This window comes from Medicago truncatula, chromosome 1, assembly GCF_003473485.1.
Source record: "Medicago truncatula cultivar Jemalong A17 chromosome 1, MtrunA17r5.0-ANR, whole genome shotgun sequence".
Taxonomy (NCBI): domain Eukaryota; kingdom Viridiplantae; phylum Streptophyta; class Magnoliopsida; order Fabales; family Fabaceae; genus Medicago; species Medicago truncatula.
This window is the reverse complement of record NC_053042.1, coordinates 49,362,919-49,382,386: the sequence shown is the minus strand read 5'-3', so window position 1 is coordinate 49,382,386 and position 19,468 is coordinate 49,362,919. Positions and strand designations below refer to the sequence as shown.

The window sequence follows — 19,468 nt, the reverse complement described above, 5'->3', positions numbered from 1 at the left end:
ATTTAAATAAATATTTTTAATGAATTTTAATTTAGAAGACAATTTTTAAATTTTTATCAGCACTATTTTTTCAAAAATTGTAAAAATGTCGATAGCAAGTCAACCCAATAACCAACGATAAATTGAACCAAGTGGTAAGGGTCTTAGACCCCTAAAGTATGATATCACGATTTTGATTTCTACCTCATACACTATACAAAAATCTGATTAAGAGAGAAGAACCACCTTATATGTCCCACAGATCCTTCGACGGAAATTAATCATTGTTAAAATACGGTAAAAACTTTATACCAATATGTAATCCAAAGAAAGATGATCCCAATCAGTTACACATGTAATATACTAGATTCTAAAAGACCCAATCATAGTTTTAAAATTCGGATCGGATCAAATTTTGGATCGGTTGTGCAGTTAGCTCGGTGTGAACCAGTGCAACTCAGACTGAACCGGTGACCCGACGGTTCTATGAACCGGACCGATTTTATAAACAAATAATATTTTATTAAACAAATTTTTATAAAATTATATTATAACCATATCGTCAAATTAAAATGTGGGTTACCATATTAAATAGCAAAATGTTTAGAGAAAAACAAAATGTCATTTAAACAAAATTGTCATTTATATACTTTAATACGTTTTTTATTCCTTTGAAAAAATTAACTTTTTAAGACATTTTTATTACTTATCAAAATATTGTATAATATCTAAATAAATAAAATATACATTTTTTTTTTCTGAGAAAAAAATATACATGTCATGATCAATGAGTTTGCATTTGAAGAATCAATTTGTAAAATTATATAAGTTTTCTTAATGATTTTTGACATTTTATAGGTGCCATAGTTTTTTTAATTCTTTTTATTGATGAAGTCATCTGGTTCAATTCAATTTAATACATATACAAAAAAATTATAATGATGAGATTATACAACTGAGTCTTTCGATTTAATCTGATTTAGTTATGCGGTTCAACCAATGATTCAATGGTTCAACGAGCGAATCAGTAACCTAGTAGCATTACCAAATCGAAATGATAATCGATTCGAGTTTTAAAACTATGGACCCAATTGTATTTTGGCTTACTTTATTTTAAAAAACATTAAAGTGAAACTGCCAACTAAATTGTTTAAAGTGATTGAGATTAGTTAGAAGAAAGAAAAGAACAAAAGAAGAGAAAGTAAAGTATAATTAACTTTTTTTCCCCTGGTTCAGACAAAACAAAGAAGCGATCATTGTAACAAGTAAGTAACAACACAACACTCACATATCACAATCAAAGAGGTTAAAGTCTCAACAACCTTACTCACACACACCTTCCACGTCATCATCACCACCTTCACAACACACATTGCGTGAACAAAACAAAACAAAACAAAACAAACATATTATTACAACGTTTTTTGTTCGGTTTGTTTCACAACGTTGACCTTTCTTTGTGTCCCTTGGATGGGAAATTCTTTCGGATGTTCTGCCTCCGGCGAGAGACTGGTATCGGCGGCGAGGGATGGTGACCTTGTTGAGGCGAAGATGCTTTTGAATTGTAACCCTTATCTTGCTAAATACTCCACTTTTGGTGGTCTTAATTCTCCTCTTCATTTTGCATCTGCAAAGGGTCATAACGAGGTTTTCATAATTCAGATTAACCCTTTTGATTATTTTCTTCAAAGTTTGTTTATTTATTTGTTTTTCTTTGTTGGGTTTGTTTTAGATTGTTGCATTGTTGCTTGAGAATGGAGCTGATGTTAATTCAAGAAATTATTCTGGCCAGGTACCACTCTCTCTTTATGTCCCTCTTTTGATTTGAAACATGAATTGCATGATATAATGGTTTTAATGGATTAGATGGTTATATTTAGTTGTAAATTTTAAATATTTGATGAAATTAAAATATACATTTTCAATATTTTGATATGATTCTATTCGGCGAAATTGCTGTTATGAGTGTGTGTTATGATAATTGATAAGCAATCAGATCAATATTGGATCTAGCATGGATCAATAGATGTCAGCGCCACAACATGAAGCTTGAATTATTAGATATATTAGAATTTTTTGGATATATGTATCCACCCCTTTTTATTTTTGATACATGTGTTTGATTTACTGAGTGAAAAATATGGTTTAATTTGATCATTGATTTGAATTTTGAAGACGGCATTGATGCAAGCTTGTAGATATGGTCATTGGGAAGTTGTGCAAACACTTTTACTCTTCAGATGCAATGTGAGTTCTGTTAATTTTTTTTCTTCTGTTTTTCATGATGAAGAATCACTAGTGTGTGGTCTATTCAATATCAGGTTATGAGAGCTGATTATCTTAGTGGGAGGACAGCTCTTCACTTTGCAGCGATGAACGGGCATGTAAGATGTATTAGACTTGTTGTGGCTGACTTTGTTCCGAGTGCTCCTTATGATGTGATACATGCTCGATCAGATGCCGAACAAGGTGGTGGATCAAATGTAAAAGGCAAAAATGAACAAAGGTACATCTTTCCTTTTCATTATGTAATATGCAATTACATATTACTTCCCACTTGAATAATTAGAAGATGAAAGAAAGATATAGATACTTTAATTGTGGGATTGGTGAGATTGAGATTCCATTTTGGTGTTCTTTCCTGTAACATTTTAAGGCCCGACTTAACTATAGTTTTTATTCGTCTATGTTTTATTCTAGCAATTTATTTACTTTATTCCAGTGCAGTGCTTTGTCCAAGTTTGTAAATAAGACAGCTGATGGTGGTATCACTGCCCTTCACATGGCTTCGTTAAATGGATACTTTGATTGTGTGCAACTGCTACTTGATCTTAATGCAAATATGTCTTCTGTGACATTTCATTATGGAACATCAATGGATTTAATAGGTATATCTTTTGTTTTATATGCTATTGCTAAATTCCTCGTTGTTTTTCCCTTTCAACTGGACTAATGTAATTTGATGTAGGGGCTGGAAGCACTCCTTTGCATTACGCCGCATGTGGGGGAAATTTAAAATGCTGTCAGGTAAGGATTGCTTGCTTCAGATTTGATGCATGATATTTATATACCTTCTGGCTCTTTCCTTTGAATCCTACAATAATGTTTTTCTTTTTCAGATCCTCCTTGCAAGAGGTGCAAGTCGGATGGCTTTGAATTGCAACGGGTAATTCATTTCAAAGGGTATTTGAGTTCAAACTTCACTTGCTTTATCACAAATCAATACTAATTTGATTTTCTTTCTTCCTTACTTAGGTGGCTTCCTCTTGATATTGCTCGGATGTGGGGGCGTCATTGGCTTGAACCGTTGCTGGCACCCATTTCTGATGCCGTAACACCTTCCTTCCCTCATTCAAATTACTTGTCCTTGCCTCTCATGAGTGTTCTCAACATAGCCAGGTATTTTGCAATTCACTATGTCTGTTTCTGCGAGTCTATCCAACTTTGTTTAGTGTGAAAATTATTTAGATAATCAAATTAACAAACAGATAAAGCAACAATTAAGAAGATATTTTTGGCAGATTATTGGTGATCATAATTAGCAGAACCCCTTGGCATGTATGACTCCCTCCACCAACCCCTCATTTAAATGAGAAAAGATTAAAGAAGTAACTGTTCCTGAACTACTGATATACCAGTGTGGCAGTGTGTAGCCTTAAGCTTCGCTGCACAAAGAAAATAATGAATTATATGTTACAAGATTGTTGCACCTTTTAAACTTCAGTTCATTTAGTAGATATCAAATATAACACCACACCTTCTTAACTTCCATGAGTCTTTTACACGACGAACCACATATATCTTAGTTCTTTGATTGTTATCTGTCTAATATCGACGCTCAACTCTGAGCCGTTATGGACTGTTATAGTTGGCATTTGATGCATCGCCAGTGTATGCGATTTCTTTTAGTTAAAGATATAAATATATTGAATGCAAAGTGAAAATTTGAAATGACGTTATACAATATATTGAGGGTAATTTACCCTGTCCTATCTTGCATTTAATGTATACTAGAAAAACCTCTCCTCTTTCGTGAAAACCCACATAGCTCCCTTATATTTATAAAATCTTCTACAACAAAATCGAAATTGCAGTCAAGCCTAGCCTAAGGATATTTTCTAGTCAATAGTTGAGAAAAAGTGAAGGACATGCATATGTTGAAAATGGGACTAAGATTAGTTTGAAATAACTGCAGAGAGTATGGATTGCGATCATCTACAACTTCCTCTGATGAGATTGAATTTTGTGCTGTATGCCTGGAGAGGCCATGTTCAGTGGCTGCAGAAGGTACTGTATTCTCTACCTTTTGAATATCTGTTTGTTTGCTTGCCTTCTGCAGTAAAAATATGGATGCATAACCTAAAGAAGTAATTATCTTAAGACTACTTTCCAAAATCTAAAATGTAAAGTTGGAACTCGGAAATATAATTCTATAAGAGTGAATTGATTTATCAACCCTTTGTGTGTATGAAATGAGGAATTATGGCGGTGTTCTAATCATCTGCAATATATCATTTTCTCAAATATTATTGGTGCCGACGTGTCTGGTGTCCCTGTTTGTACTTCATAGTGCATAACGGTGTAAGCGATGCCATTAAATTTTACGTGCAGGATGTGGACATGAACTTTGTGTGAGATGTGCGCTCTATCTTTGCTCGACAAGCAACGTTTCGTCTGAAATGCTTGGCCCCCCTGGCTCTATCCCTTGCCCCCTTTGTAGACATGGAATTGTCTCTTTTGTCAAGTTGCCAGGTTCCCAAGCAAAAGAAAATAAATTACACGTGTCTCTTGGCCTCTGCACTCCATGCATATTACATCCACGCGACATAGATCATCCATCTCTTTCTCACACACCAGAGATCCAAAGAAACTGTGTTGATTCTGTTCCTTCAGAGTTACTCTGTCCTGTTACATGTAGTCCATTTCCATCTATGGCAATGCCTTTATGCACCTGCAACGAAGGTTCGTGTCCATCATTTGAACCACGAGGCGTAGAAACAAGAGACGAATCACCTCGTCACTCACAGACATCAACAACGGATCAGGATAAAATTGAAGGGCCGAAACTGGATAAAACAACTTGCTCGAATATGTTTTGGGGTAGAAGAAGTTGCAGCAGGGAGCACCAATGCAATTCGGAAATAAATGCTTGAACTATTTTTGTGCTTGTGGATATTAGGTACATTTTTTTATCAACAGAGCTTTCCACAGTTTGTCTTACTGACCAGCCTCAAATGGTGGAACTAGGTAGATATATCAGAGAGACGAAAAGCGGTTCTGCAGATCTCCTTTACTTCAGAGGCTGTGTACTAGTTGACAGATACAATTCTCTGGTATTTCAGACACTCAATCATCATCTTCATGCTCTCTTATGATATGTAGGAGAGCCTGTGTAAAATTAGTTTCAGTACCGGGAGATTGTGATTGTGATTTATTGTGATTGGATTTCATTTTATGAAAGAAAGGTGTTTTTTAAGCCTAGAAAATTTAACCTCTGTATATCATGTTTGTCACTAATTTTATAAATTTACAAAGCACAAATCTAAGGAATTGGAACCACTTGCTGATGAAATTATAAATACCTTTTTTGGACTATAAGGTTTATTTCATCAACGTTTACATTCTGCTGCTGAAATACTAGTTTAAGAATGCATCATGCATGTTTGTTTAATGTTGCAGGCCAAGCTTTTATTCTTGCCGGATTTATTTGATTTATTTCTTCAAAGGGCACTTTTATGATAGTTATTGTTTAGTATAAATTTTTATTGGATTTTTATTTTATATTAAAAAAGAGTATATATTTTAACATAAGAGGAGAGGTAAGTGTAATTAAAGCATATATCGATCGGATAGTTGCTCTTTCTTTTTTAATATTTTAAAATCTGGGGTTGCTTTAAGAAATCCAAATGCCGTTACTTTACCTAGTTGGTCACTATCTTGAAAGTTGGTAAGCTTGGTAACCTAACATTCAGAGCTTTGAACAGAAAGAAATTACATAAGGCAACACACACCCACTCATAATACTACTCAATACCTGGAGTTTGATATAAAAACAAGGCATAGAAGCTAACATAATTCAAGTCGTTAATGAACTCTACTTAAAGACGAATCATTTAGGAGAATTTAAGATATATAAATATTTGCAAGATTTTACTCATCTCACGGCTGAACTTTGGATTATTAATCCCCTTCCCTAAGACTTGAGAGTTAACAAAGAAAAAATATAAAAACTATAGACAACTTGAATTTGCCTAAAACAAAAAGAAAATCATATAGAAAATCTTAGAACTCTTCATTGGATCTGTTTTCGTAACTCACCATGAAGCCACGTATTAGACTTCATTTTTTGATTGATACATTTTTTGAATCGGTTTTTTTGATTTAAAAAGTGCTCAAAACGGTTTTTATTTAAGGTCCGTTTGTTATACCTTTTTTAAGAAATAAATCATTTTAAAAAAAATCATTTTTGAGAATCTTGCATAAGTATATCACTTGCATCACACAACAACATTGTATTAGAGTATAAATAGTTTTTTAAAATATTTTAAAAAATATGTATAAAAATTGTAATGCTAACAACTTTCCTTGATTTATTATTTTGTAAAGTGTTTGTCTTCTATTTTCAGGAAAAAAAATTTCTTTCATTGGTTCCTTAACGATTTTGTTAGAGCATTTGTTAGATGACCAATATAATAAGGTAACTTAGGGTGTCTGATATACCAAGTATTAATAAGATGCTTCTGTTAGTTCTATGTGACAACCGCAATGAAAATAAAATGGGCAGAATAGATATAAGAATTTTGCTCTTTTGACCCATAATGCCACTTGGTTTGTAATTTCCGAACATTTTTTTTTATGGTTTTAAGTCATTGAACGTTGTTTTATAGGTTTTTTTGAGCAAATATAGCGACCAAGAGAGCAACCCTCTAACATCTAAAAATAATCCTTTAACAATCTTTTAAGAATAACACACGAAAAAATGTACATTATTAAATTCTAAAAATAATAGATAGGATAGTACGATTCTATGATGTTTGTTTATTAGGGTCAAAACCAAAGTGTCACGTTAGCATTGCCAACATTTTCTCCGATGGTCCAGCCATTTTGACTTTGATACCTCTTCAGGTACAGCAACCCTAACAAGAAGCTATGCTGCACAATTGTAAAATTAATTCCACCGCACCTATCATTTGTTATGATACCTATTATTTCTCATTGTGCTATATGTGCACCATCTACATAGCCTTATCATTAAGGGTAACATAGAGTTGGGTGACATTGATGATTTTTTTTTTCTCTAACCTATTGTCAAAAAAATGAAACATTTGATCCCCTTTAAAAATTATATACCAAAATAACCCACTTTAAAAAAGTTTTTTTTTTGTTTTGTCGTTTCCCTCATTACGGCCATTTCATTTGGCCGTAATGGACTGCTTTTTCTTACGTCCGGCATATTTGTGCAAAACCATCACTTCTTATCTTTTTTTTAAAAATTTTTTTTATTCATTACAGCCATTTGGTTTGGCCGTAATGGATTTTTAATGTTTTTTTTCCGTTTTCCTTTTTTTTTTGGCACTATAAATTCATCATACCATTCATTCAATTTCACAATCATTTTTTCATACAATTCCACTTATTTTGTTTAATTAATATAACAAAGTCAAAATTAAAATCACAAAACTGCTTAATTTCTTTAAACGACGAAATTTGATTAAAGGTGAAAAACAAGTCATATATATTTATAAAAGATTGGTTGAACACATAATACATAACGATATTAACTAGCGTTTTTTATTGGTTGGACAATTTCTCCTGATATGACCGGGATGCCGACACAACCCACACAGTCTCGGTGTCCTTTCTTCCACCTCCTCTCAACATAGTCATCATGGAGAAAGCTCCCAAATTTCAAACTATTCATTTGATGACTTTAATCAAACTCAAAACACCCCACAAACTAGTTTCCCAGACCAATCACGATACTCCTCTTTCAACCTACCAACCCCCTCCAAACAATATACATTATCCCCAAACAAACTACGTACCCGAATGGCCACAACCACAACCACATACCAGTACCATAGAAAATCTGGCTGCAGGGTTTAACGAAGATGAATTCGTTAATGAAATTTGGACGAACTCTGTTCCACAAGTGCAAAACGAGGTCACTATAGAAACTAATGATGTTGAAATTCAAAATGCGGCGGTGGAAGAGGAACAACAAGAGGAAGAGGAAGAGGAAGAGCAAGACCAACGACCCGTACGAAGAAAAAAAGATAAATTATGTGCTACGGGAAGTCATAATTTAAATTTAGGTTGGCGTAAATGGATACCGCGGAGAAAATAGTTTTCATTTTTATTTCTACCGCTATGAATAATATAATTAGTATTTTTAAATTAATAAATTATCATTAATATTTATATATTTATTATTATGTATTATTATTATTTACATTTCATTTAAAATACATATATTGTGCCAAAACAAAGAAAATCGGAAATAAAAATTAAAAATCCATTACGGCCAAACCAAATGGCGGTAATGAATAAAAAAAATAAAAAAAAAGACAAGAAGTGATGGTTATGTACAAACCTGAGGCGCGTCAGAAAAAGCAGCCCGTTACGGCCAAATGAAATGGCCGTAATGGGGAAAACGACAAAACAAAAAAAAAAAACTTTCTTAAAGTGGGTCATTTTGGTATATAATTTTTAAAGGGGGTCAAATGTTTCATTTTTGTTGGCATTAGGGTCAGAGAAAAAAAAAATTCGACATTGGTCAATCACAATGTCATAATGCTTGTGAAAGAGAGAGAAACACAAGCATTGTGATATTGTGATTGGTCAATATCACCAATATCACCCAACTCTATGACTCCAAAGTGTTATCCCAGCATTAATAATTATCAACTTGCTTCTTTTTCTTATATATTAAATAATTACCACCTTGCTAACAAATGTTGATCACTTATTAAGAATCAAATTCAACTTCGGCACTAACGTAAGAAACTCATTACTAGATAATATGCAATATATTTGTGAACATTTTATAAATCTTGAAGTTTGTCCTCACTCTCTCATAAATCTCATAAATTTTGTTCTCATACAAAATTTTATCAACTTAAAATGCATGCATAAACATCATTATTCACAACAAGTAAACTTTATTTTTACTTGCTACGCCTCATACAAAAGCTTCATTTAAAAACACATGTTATTGCAAGTAGATTTAATAATCAACTTTTAAACAATGATAAGCATTTCATTTTCAGGCATTGACTGATAAATTTTCTTTGTGCCTTTTGCTCAACCATTGTGGTTGCCCAATTTTTTTTCATCCTCACACTCTGTCTTGGTTTGATTTTAAGCACAACAGAAGTAAATATTTTTATTTACTGAAAATTATCACACTATTCATTTAAACTTTGTAATTTTACTTTTTATGTATTTATCTATATTATGATTCTACGGTAAATTAATTATTTTTTAAATGTTCTAAAACTACAAATTGCTGTTAAACATTTTCTAACAGTCCAGCTATTTACAATGTTAGTAAAATTACAACAATTTCAATCTTTGTTAGAAGAGGTTCAAACATTGATTGATTGTTTGTTTACATTAAATATAAGAATTTTTTTATTTTGACACACATACATTTGATGTACATCTTGAAAGAGAGAAATAAATAAAGAAGATAACATCATAGATGTGATTAAAGAGTTATAGAAAATTAAGGGGTTCTAAATATATTGTCTTAAACATAGTTGTTTGTGAAGATCGGTCTAGACTCTAGAAATGCATGTGGCAAAAATTAAAATTTCTTTATAGATTATCTTACGGTATAAAATTGTTTAAATAAATAATACAGCTTTTTGATAAAGCTGCAAACAAAAACCAATTTTGTGTACTGAAGAAAATGATGATTGCATTACTAGGTTTTTTGACAAATTACATTAGGTGGGTGATTATTAGAACTAGTTGGTGTGCATGTCTCATCGACGATTCGGCAGCATAACGATAATGCGATGCGAGGTGCCGTGACATTAAATATTCGATAATAGGGGCATCATCTCTTTAGAGCTGTTACCTCAAAAAAAATAAAAAAATCTCTTTAGAGCTGTCCTCCCAAAACAAAACAAAAAACACCTTAAGATCGGAATATAGTTTACTAGCATTTTTTTATTTTGGTATAAGATTGAAAAATAAAGGAAAATGCTAGCTAGTATCCTCTGGGACGTCAATTACGAAGATTAATATAGTAAAAAAAAATGAATTTATGTAATCAAACTTTTAAAAGTGTAAAAAATACTCTTTTTAATACAACTTTTTCTTTTCTTGTTATCCTTAACGAGTGTTCCGTTAATACTAGTTAGCATGACCCAAAAATAAAACCCTCTTTCTCTCCAAGTACTAGTCGCACTGGTAAAAGAATCTAAAAAAAGGGTACATTTAGATTATGATACTCCTATAATTTTAGTTATTTTTTAATTGTACTATTTAATAAATATATTTTAATTTCATAATAATTAACCTATTTGTAAAAAAATTGTTGAAAGAAATTGCCACTTTGGACCAAGTTGCTTGGGCTCCAGTTGCAAAGACCTCCCTCCAAGGACGTACCCGAGGAATACCTGGTTCGATTCTCAGGAGGAATAACATTTGGCCAGTGCGTATGTCTCTACGCATGAGCCGGATTAGTCGTTCACCTTTGGTGGATCGGAGACTGGTGCGAAAGAAAAAAAATTGCCACTTTGAATTTTGAAGGTTATATTAATTAAGATTCCTCAATTATACCATCTAATTAATATTATATGCACCACTCTCAATTTAATACTAGTATCTTCTATTTTTTATTAAAAAAAAACTTTCACTTATGATAATAATTAATACGTCAATACTTGATACATAGTAATGTAGTAAAAATACTACTCCCCCTCTCATGCATGATTCATTTATACATTTTATTTAATTTTTGCGAATGTGAAATCATCAAATTCATCGATTATTATATAACTATATAAATCACTCTCAAATTATTTTTTTTCCCACCTTCCAATATGATAATGAAATTTATCAATATTAATGTGTGTTCTTCGTTAAACTCTTTGAAACCAAAAAGAACCGATTAATACTCTTCGCAATCCTTTTTTATTGTGGTTTAAAATTACTTACACATGCAAGACAACAAATTAATCAGTTATTTTTTATTTAAGATCACATTAAGTAGGAACAATTGAAATATGGCACGCAAAGAAACTCAATATTTGATAAAAAAAAAAACCAAAATAAATTTGCTTAAAGGTTGCTTATGGATATGCTCTTACTTAATTAATACTCACAACAACAGTGGGCAAAGTTGAATTATGGGTCTACCGCTGCTGACAACTTTAATTCAATATTCTGATTTATGATATCTATTGCACACCTACAAGGTGTCAGAAAATGATACTGTCAATTGGTTTCGAATTTCAGAAAATAGATAAAATGGTTTATGATAGAAAATCAGAAACAAACGAAAAAGATTCCAAGCATAAAAAAAGGGCCCCAACACATATCTATCTGCACAAATTGATCTTATTTACAACTCGTACTTCGATCATTGCATTGGCATCACTTGAGTATTACACTGTACCCATCTAACTATAGTACATTTTTATTGCACTTCAAGTTAAATAGATCCCATAAGCATAAAACAATTGCAAATGTAGTAGCAAAAAAGTGATGATACTATAATAGTGTTGCTAATTTATTGTTACGTAAAATTTAAATACTTGGGTAAATGAAATGGATAAGAATCCACTGAACAAAAGAAAAAAATAGAAAGAGAATCTCTCTTTGCAATAAAGGAGATAAGAGCAGTCAAAATCATGAACTTGATTTGGCTTCCATCCACTTGGCCATGGTCACGCAAGGTCATATCACAATCTTTCTCAAAATTCCATTTTTGGAACAAATTTTCTTACAGTGTAATAATCATCAGTGATCAAACTGAGGCAAAATATTTTCTATGCTTTAATTAGACCTAATAATTTAAGCGTACACGCTTCCATGAATACTATGCATGAGTCATGAGTCATGAGTCCCTCTCCTCAATCCCCAAAATTGTTGAGAATGCATTTAATTTGATTTTATATACTTTTGGTTATTTAATTAATTATCTTGTTTAGCTACTACGTTTAGGTGACGAATGCAAATATCATTCACCCACAGTGCATGCAGAGTTAGTGTGGGACTGTGTGAGTGGTTGGAGCTTATGTTTATAGGGACCTGATTGGTTAATTTTTACTGCATGAATCGGTGCACTGCACTGCATGCCTTTCTTTCTTTCTTTCTTTCTTTTTTGCCATGGCAGTGATACAACTCTGTTAATTTCTTTTCCCTAGAAAATTACCCACTCATGGGAATTCTCTTTTGGTCGTGGTCTAATGCTATCATTAGTTGTACTAATTAATAATTTTAAATAAATAAATGTCAATCACATAAAGTGCTCATGAAATAATTTTACGTATGTGTCTGTGTGGATTGGATGGTATCGTATAACGTATGTATATACTATAAATGATTTATGATGATGATATGTCACGGGTCAATTGTAGTATATGTGTGTGAGTGGATTAATAAAATCTAGAGCTAGATAGGGTTGGGGCAATGAATAGGGTCAACAAGAAAAATAAATATCTACCAAGTGCTATTTAAAATTTGCAAACGGAAACACGCACAAATTGATTGCATAATTAATTTGAAATTTCAACAACATTTTCTTAAGCTAAAAAATTTAATTTAAGAATACTAGTATATTTTAGCTATTATAAACTAAAAATGAAAATAAAATAAATATAGAATCACGGTATGTTAATTTAAAGCACGACAGCAATATCCCACATTCAGTTATAACTTTACAATTTATTGCTTCTATATTACTCCTTGGCATTGTTCATTTGACAAAATAAATCCAGAAACGCTCAACATTATTTACTTTTACAAGGAATAACAAAATGTGACACTATTAATTCTTTAATTATAATTCCATTGGGACAATCAAAACATCTATATAATTAATAGAAACAATGTGGAGATAGTGACATGTAAGTATATAAACAATACCATCTGAAATATACTATATGATGTTGCATTAATCTTATGTATACATGGGAAACATGGCCACTATATTGAAGGCAGAATAGACATGGAAATAAATAAAGGGAATTTTATTTTTATTTTATTGAAAAAGTGAAGTGGGATGGTGATGGATCAAGGTGTCCATGTTGGTATGAGTTTGCATTGGTGAGAAGAATATAATGTTTATATTAAGCTTGATCGTTATCGATACAAGAAACTATTTGGGTTCTGAATATATTAGCATTGACAACGATACATGATTGTTCATGTTTCTGCCTATAGTCCTTCGTTGGATACTTGGATGAGTTGCCACAATCAGGACCACCTCTAAAGCTCTTACTTAGTTTCATGTTATTGTATTTTTCCTAAGGTTTTGAACCATATTTACATTTGTAATATATTTTGTTTTATTTTGAAGATTGGGATCACTGACTATGAATTTAATTCCGATCTTATAATTCAGTTTGACAAATTAGTAATCTTTAAACCTAAATAATTGACAATCAGGGTAGGTTGAGCTAGTGTCTCATAACATCACAAGTCACACTATAATGAACCAAAATTTTGTTGAATATGACTCACATTGTTTAGAGCAATGAAACACTAAAATCTAATTCATTACAGAATTAAAACGGAACCATAGCAGTTATATATTTAGTCGTATAGCTAGACATTATTGACCGAACTGGGTTAGCAAAGATCGATCATGCATGTCCATTATCTTTTATTTTCGTTTACTTTAATCTTCTTTATCATCTTATATATGTGCAGGAATTATATTGTACACCAAAAGTAAACTTAAATGTTAACAATATTTTTTATGCAAAAAAAAGAAAGAAAGAAATAATTCCCTTTTATTATGCAACAACCAATCCAATCTTAATTTGAAATACGTAGACTAAGATTCAGCAACTTTTCCATTGAAAATAATGTTATTTCTTAACAACCAAGAAAAATGACCCTACTTTAGCTTGTTTGCACCAAGGTAATATGTGGTTGCGATTGTGTGTTATGTTGGCTCACAAGCAAACGGTGAGTCATGGAAAAGAAAAGGATTGAGGCAGCATTGCTTTATGATGCAACAGATAGAGAAGGTAACTTTTTAGTAAATAAAGGGACCACTTACATAGGCATGGGCCGGGGCAACACATGATATTTGTGGTACGGTCCAAGTTCAACAAACAATGAGTAAAGTGTAGATTTTATGTTCAACTTCATATCTTTTGATATTTTCACTATTTTGTCTTTCAAATCTTCTTCAATGAGACAAATGTATGTATGTACTCAAAGGACCTAACTAGTCAAGATACTCATTGTAACTCTAACCGATTTGCTGCTACCCAAAATCAAACCCCATCAGGAGAGGATTTGTATTATTTAAAAATCAAAATACATAAATACAGACAACACATTTAACACCAATTATATGATTTTTTTTCAATTCGACTCTGTAATTTTTGTAAAAGACTAAGATAGATCTGGACTCTATATTTGAGTGTTGCCATTCTCACAACAAGAGTTTTTTAGAAACAAATGAAAATGACAAAAAAACCCAGCGGTATGTGTTTTTAGGAAATAATATATGTTAGAAAAGCAATTCTCCTAAATTTTCAAGTGCATCTCCTCCATTCTAATTTACTGTATCATTAAAGACCAAAGTGGCAAGGAGTCTAGAGTATAGGACAAAAATGGAATAATTGAAGGGAGTAGAAAAAAATAAAGGTTGGGGTGGTTCCAAAATATTCCAAAACTTGGCTTGCTTCTAGGGAAGAGACAGCTTAGCCTGAGACAAAAGCACAACTAGTGTATTTGGAATTTGATGCCCCAAATGACCCCTTTGTCATGGGTCACTCATCCACGTCCCTTCATACTCTAGTCCTTGCACTGAAAAGTCAATTGGCTTAAGTAAAAACTAGCCCAAATCCCAACCTTAATCACTTCCAGGGCTGTTATGTCAGGTCACTAATTATCATATCAATAATCAAACATTCATTACCCAATACCCATGATATAATTTCTGCAATTGTTATATACAGTAAATCTCTGGTTATAAAATCATTTTTCTAAATAAGCGTAAAAATACAAAAGTTATTAATGCAAATTAAAAGTTACAGTTGCAACAAATTAAGACTTAATTTATATCATTTTTATGGTAATTTTTTTAAGGAGAAGGCTAACCATTGCCTTGGAGCATTGGATAAGGTGATAAAAATAAAAATATAACATTGGAAAATGGTAAAAACTGATAAATTTAACTTTTTAAAAATCAAAATGTTAAAATCAATGCAAACATGCTACTTTTGATTTCCTTAACCATTGCCATAAGGTAAATGGTCAGCAAGAACCTTTTTTTTAAAACAAAATACAATTAATAATATAATATTTTATTTGTTAAAAATTAGAAAGTGTTTGCGGTCCATCCAAAACTATCAAACTTCACAACAAACATTTCTATTTGTTAAAATTAGGCTAAATACCTTCCTGGATCCTTTAAGTTTCACGTTTGTTTCAGATATGTCTTTTAAGTTTCTAAGGTTTCATATAGGTCCTTTAAGTTTCGAGTTTGTTTCGTATAGGCCCTTTATGTCAACCTCCGTTAAGCCAAAGTTGTTATGTCCTTTAAGCCAAAGTTGATATGTCCGTAAGTGGTGAGGTGGTTCTCTTTGACACTTGACATCAATTTTTTCCCCAACCAGATCAACTTTGACTTAACGGACATATCAACTTTGGCTTAACGGAGGTTAATAGAAAAGACTTATCTGAAACAAACTCGAAACTTAAAGGACCTATCTGAAACCTTAGAAACTTAAATGATCTATCCGAAACAAGCTCGAAACTTAAAGGACATATCTGAAACCTTAGAAACTTAAAAGATCTACCTGAAACAAACATGAAACTTAAAGGACCCGGGAAGGTATTTGACCTTGAAATAATTGTGGAGTTCACCAAGTCATGCAAGTTCTAATTTCTTGTTCTCTCTATCTCTCTCTACCTAGGAATCTATATTATTTATTAATACATCTCATATGAATTTGAAGAGATCCATATAAATTTTAATCAATCGACGACTAAAGTGTATTAAAAATTATGTGATAATAATATAAGTGTCAATGATATAAGTTTTTTAAAACATTGTAGGAAAAATGTTAACAAATATTCTCATGACGTTTATGGCAACTTGAATCGTTTTGTTTTATATTTAATAAAAAAGTATTAGTTCTTGTGACTACAAAAAAAAAAAATTACTAATACTAAAAAACAAAAAAATATGAAAGGAATGAAAATGATAAAATAGTGTTCAAACTTCAAACTTTCCCCAAAGATAATTAACATGATGTTAATAACTGATGTCGTTTTTTATTTGACCTTTCACTTAGACTATAGCGTCAACAAAAATTAGATAACCAAACACGGATCTTAAAGAGTAATTTATATAGATAGGACAAAATTCAAGTGTATTTCTATAGAAGTTTTTGGTGCTTAGGTTAAAATATTGACAACTTTTTTTTTTTGAGGGAAAAAATATTGACAACTATTGTACATGATTAACTCCAAGTCAATAATTATCTTAAGGTTTGTTATAGCCCATATTCATCTTTTTTGTACTTAGTGGGGGTAAGTTTATCACTATTTTTTTTGAAGGAAAAAAGAAGAGAGATCGCAAATAACCGTAAGAATTTCACAAAATTATAGCCATTATCAATTGACTATTAGCAATTATCATACCAAAACAAAATCAAAAGGAGATTTACATCAAATAGCTAGTGTTACCGCTGCCTAAATCATTAAGAAATCTAAAATTAAAGGACATTTGACTAACATGCCATGCAGAGGTGGAAAACAAACTTAAAGAGTGCATACAAAGCAAAGACAATTAAAGAAAGTAGACTATATATATAATTTAAAGAAAAGTTTGAATATTAATTAATTTGTAGACTACTACTTTGTATGATGAATGTAACCATAGCCATGCAATGTGCTAATCCCACAAGTCTAGCTAGTCCTACAACTATTCTAAATTACTCCTAAACCAGATTATTTATTTGAGGGGTTGGGGAAGAACATGATGAAACCAAAGTTACCAAAGTGAGAGGAGACAAGTTTCCCCAAATCAATGAAAAAGAGCTGGACCAAATCCGTGTTTTCTGAAAATACTTTAACCAGTAAATTTGCTTAGTTTGGAAAATTATAAAAATCGTACCTTTTTTATTAAAGGAATTATAAAAATTGTACTGAATTTGATCATTTGCTAAACGTGTACACGTAGTATTGTACATTTTTTTTAAGACTTAATTGCAGTTTTGACCTCCTATGTTTTAAGAAGTTGCGATTTTAGCCCCTAACTAAATAAACTACAAAACCGCCTCCTAAGTATTAACTTTTTTACAGTTTTGGCCCCAGACCAATTTTGACAAAGTCAATGCACACAGGACGCCATGTGTGTATTTATTTATTTTTAAATATTTATATATATATATATATATATTTTAATTAAAAAATAAAAAATTATATATATTTTTATTTTTTAATAATTAAAAAATAAATAAATATATATGTGGCGTCCACGTCAGCTTTGACTTGGTCAAAATTGGCATGGGGGGCCAAAACTGCTAAAAAATCAATACTTAGGAGGCGGTTTTATAGTTTATTTAGTTAGGGGCCAAAATCGCAATTTCTAAAAACATAAGAGATCAAAACTGCAATTAAACTTTTTTTTAAATGACTATTCCTCTACATACTCTCATTTATCACAACTGTACTCATTAACTATTCAACTAATCATTAGAGTTGCAGTTTATATCAATTGTATCCCTCAGTTTTTATTTTTTTTATGGTTACATTGTATCCCTCAATTCAAAGAAGATTTATCACATTTTTTTGACAGAGAATTAATATAAAAAATACTACTAAGTGAACAATATTTTCATGGTGTTGATAAAGAATATTAGTTTACTATAGTAATTTAAAAAAAATATATCATGTGTGATTCATTTATTGATTTTAATTTTTCCAAAAGAGAAATATTAATAACTAGATGTTAGATTATTTTTTCTTCTTTGTTCGGGGTTTGAATATGACCTCAAACAACTTATCCTTTAAATCAAATAAATTGATCTATCCAACCCACCATTCATTTAACAAAGTAAATCGGTTATACTTTGTATGTGAGTTTCAAAACTAAACTCTTTTAAGACCAAGAAGAATTGTGATGAAAATATTTTGTTTAGTTAAAGGCCCTCATTATAACTTTATACTTAAATAAGTGAGATGAAGTAACAAAATAGTGTGTACCGTCGATGATTATCCTTAATATAAAATAAAATTACATCGAAAATGTATGTCCTTCAAACTTATATTTTAAAACGGAGTACACAATTTTGATTTCTAAGTGAACATTGTCGTTGTAATAAATTTGAAGACCAAACTAATAAATGCAGATTTTTTTTTAAAAGACTAAAATGAAATATATTAACACAACAAATGCCTTCTTAGCATAAGGTGTGTCAAGGAATAAAAACCTCAAAGTCGATACAAAGTAAAAACACTATTTACAAGGCGTGAGCCAGTACCACAAATCAACCCATAACATTACAGAAATTAGTCTATGCCTAGTAAAGTAAACGGCTAAGCCACCAACCATGATAATTAAAGGGAAGAGTGGCAAATTTCATCTTCAGCCACTTCAAAGTTAACAACTTAATCTTGTCCACCACCTGCATAATTGAGCTATCCTTTGCATTAAAAATTCTGTTGTTCCTTTCCTTCCAAATTTCCAACATTGTCGCAAACCAGATCACCTGTAAAATTGATTGCCTCGACTTAGTAACACGGCCTAAGTGACTGAATTGATTAAAAAACCATGTTACATCCTAAGGCAATGTCGTGACTACACCAAGCCATTGAAAAATGTGATTCCAAACCAAACCAAATAGATTACAATGTAAAAATAAATGAGTGGATGTTTCGATAAGTCCACAACCACCGACACAAATTTGAGCATCACCCTACCCATCCCCTCCACAAATGCCGAATTAGAGTGGTGGGAATGAGTTTTACCTTCACCGTTCCCATCCCCGACTCTTATATATATTTATTTACCTATCACTCTACCCATATTTAACGAAGATGAGAAATAGAATTTCTTCCCTGTCCACACGGGTTCAGGTATCCCACCACATCCTCGTCCTTGTAGTGATCAATTTTTTTAATAAAAAAATAACTTTTTTTTTTTTCCAGCCTTGAAGACAATGTTGTAATGCATTATCTAAAAATATGTTTACTTTAATATTTCCCTAACCAAATGACTTGATTGCTTCTTTAAATATCAATGATTGTTTTTATAACATGACATATCAACATATAACGAAAATAT

At 31.5% G+C, this 19,468-nt stretch overlaps 1 protein-coding gene across 1 annotated transcript; it reads left to right on the top strand.

Moving 5' to 3' along the window:
- Window positions 1-1,265: 1,265 nt before the first annotated feature.
- Window positions 1,266-5,598, top strand: LOC25485097 (E3 ubiquitin-protein ligase XBAT33). The gene is made up of 10 exons (XM_013614249.3): window positions 1,266-1,626; window positions 1,712-1,771; window positions 2,155-2,226; window positions 2,301-2,485; window positions 2,707-2,867; window positions 2,948-3,006; window positions 3,099-3,145; window positions 3,235-3,378; window positions 4,175-4,266; window positions 4,591-5,598. The coding sequence occupies exons 1-10, from the start codon at window positions 1,450-1,452 to the stop codon at window positions 5,130-5,132; spliced, it is 1,539 nt and encodes a 512-aa protein (XP_013469703.1). The 5' UTR covers window positions 1,266-1,449; the 3' UTR covers window positions 5,133-5,598.
- Window positions 5,599-19,468: the final 13,870 nt, after the last annotated feature.